General features: G+C 61.5%; 1 protein-coding gene across 1 annotated transcript in view; it reads left to right on the top strand.

Moving 5' to 3' along the window:
* The first annotated feature begins 6 nt into the window (after positions 1-6).
* ZNF346 (zinc finger protein 346) overlaps positions 7-2,236 on the top strand; it is a 7,406-nt gene continuing 5,176 nt past the window's right edge. Inside the window, exons 1-3 of the mRNA XM_019506043.1 lie at positions 7-86; positions 390-534; positions 1,365-1,604. Of these exons, the coding sequence (XP_019361588.1) occupies positions 24-86; positions 390-534; positions 1,365-1,604 (448 nt within the window). The 5' untranslated portion in view covers positions 7-23. The remainder of the gene's footprint in view (positions 87-389; positions 535-1,364; positions 1,605-2,236) is intronic.

Here is a 2,236-nt window from a genome sequence, read left to right as displayed (position 1 = left end):
ACGCCAACAAGGTGCGGCGCTACATGGCAATCCACGGCGAGGTGGAGCTCGCGCACGGCAAGAAGATGAAGCTGGAGAGCAAGCAGGTGCGGCGCGCGGGGGCTCGCTGGGCACCGTGACGGCCGCACGCTTTGGCCCCGGGGGGTGCGGCTCCCCTGAGCGCGTGGGGACGCCTCGCCGGCAGCACTCTCGGCACTGTCCCTCACGTCAGCCCCTGGCCCGGCCCTCGGCGCCTCGGGGCAGCGTGGTGGTGGTGGTCGGGCCAGGCGAGGGGGGCTCTAGAGCTGCCCCGCGGAGGCGCCAGCCGCCTGCCCTGAGCTCACGCCTTGAGCTGCCCGCTGTCTTGGTCTCGTCCGATGCGCAAACCTCAGTGTTCTTCTTGCAAACAGGAGAGCAGCAACGGCGAAGACAGGAACAAGTGCTGTGCCATCTGTAACATGACCTTTTCCTCTCCTGTTGTGGCCATGTCTCACTATCTAGGCAAGACACATGCCAAGAACCTGAAGCTGAAGCAGCAAGCCCCCAAAGCGGAAGGTACGGTGGGCCAGAGCACTGCTGAGGGGGCTGGGTGGGCACGGCCAAGCCAGGAGCCTTCCCCTCCAGCTCGCCCCAGGGTCCGTGCGTCTTGCGGCCCGGAGGCTTTGGGGCGTCCGGTGCTCCGTGAAGCCTTCTGATGGCACAAGCTGTCAGAAGTCGGGAGCCTTGTGGGCCAGCAAGACTCCGCTCCCTCTCTGCGCCTGGCCCTCATGGCTTGGCCAGAGCTTTCCCAGGAGGAGGAGTCATCGTGCAGAGCAACCAGATGGCCCAGGTCTTGTGCTTGTTGTGTCCTGGGAGAGAGCTGACTTTGCCAGCTCGTCCCCTCGCATTTGGGGCCTGGCCTTGGATCACCCGAGCAGAGGTAGAAAGGGATGCTGGCAGGGCCCATGGTGCATGGAGGGAACCCTTGAGGGTGCGGAGGCATGAGGTTTTACACCCAACCTCTGTTCTCTCTCGGAGCTGCCTGCTGAACAGCTGCTCTGTCTCCATCCCCCTCTCCTTTGCCCAGACCATGCTTGTGGCTGGAAGGCGACTTGTTCCCAGTGGCCTTTAAACATGCCTGTTGCTCGCTGCGGGGCCAGGTCTGTTGGAAGGAAGCTGCAGGTCTGACCCAGGAGAATCCCCTTGGCTGACTCGGAGGGGCACAGTGTGGCCATGCGAGTCTGACGTGGGGTGAGAGGAGGAGGCATGCAACCCCTGTACGGAGACTCTGGTCTGAGCTGCGCTGTGGGCATTCCCTGCCCCGGTAGCAGTGCCCGTGGGTACTGTTTAGTGTGGCGCAGCGGCTGTGCCAGCCATCGCTGACAGGGCTGGGCTTTGCTCCCCAGTTGCTACACCTTCACAGAAATGTCCCGCTCAGCTCCCTCCTGCCACAGTGCCCTCTAACGAGGAGACCAAGTGCACGGCTGACCCAGACAAGTTTTGCAGCCTCTGTCATGCTACCTTCAACAACCCACTCATGGCCAAGCAGCACTACACAGGCAAGAAGCACAGGAAGCAGGAGACCAAACTCAAGCTGATGGCGCACTATGGCCGTACTCCCGATGCTCCTGCCGCCACCTCTGCTGGTGAGTCCTTGCGAGCCGCGTCTGTGCCAGGGTTGGGGTAGGGACCTGTGGGCAGGCTGGGGACAGAATGGCCTGGAGAAAGACCTGCCTTGCACAGGGGAGTAGGATTGCCTGGTGGTTCTGTTAAAACCCCTCTTGCTGCTGGGTTTTGTGCCTGACGTAAGCCTCAGTTGGAGGCTGGTTTGCAGGTTGTCCATTTTGATGCCTGTTTCCCTTGCCTGCCTGGGTAACCTGAGCCCCTCAGTGCACTGAGCTCCCAGCTGAGGGGACCATTCCCAGTGCCAGCTGTGAAGATGCCACTTGATGCTGGAACGAGGCCCCAGGGAGGTGACCTGTGAGAAGAGGGAAAGCTGGGCTCGTGTACCCTTGCCACTCTGACCTGCGTGCGGGGACGGGTTTACAGAGTGCTTCCTGCCCCACTTTGCACTGGCAGTTCCACCACCAGTGGCCCAGCTCATGGGCAGATGTGAATAGGTTGGGTTTCAACACAGACAAGTGCAAGGTGATGCACCTGGGGAGGAACAACCGGCACCATACCTACAGATTGGGGAGCTCCCCTCTTGTCAGCACAGAGGCGGAAAAGGATGTTGGAGTCGTCATTGACTCCAAGATGAACATGGGTCGGCAGTGTG

Source organism: Gavialis gangeticus, unplaced genomic scaffold, assembly GCF_001723915.1.
Source record: "Gavialis gangeticus isolate Ggan-Ray unplaced genomic scaffold, GavGan_comp1, whole genome shotgun sequence".
Lineage (NCBI taxonomy): Eukaryota > Metazoa > Chordata > Crocodylia > Gavialidae > Gavialis > Gavialis gangeticus.
Note: the sequence above shows the minus strand (reverse complement) of the source record. Positions and strands in the feature narration are given on the sequence as shown.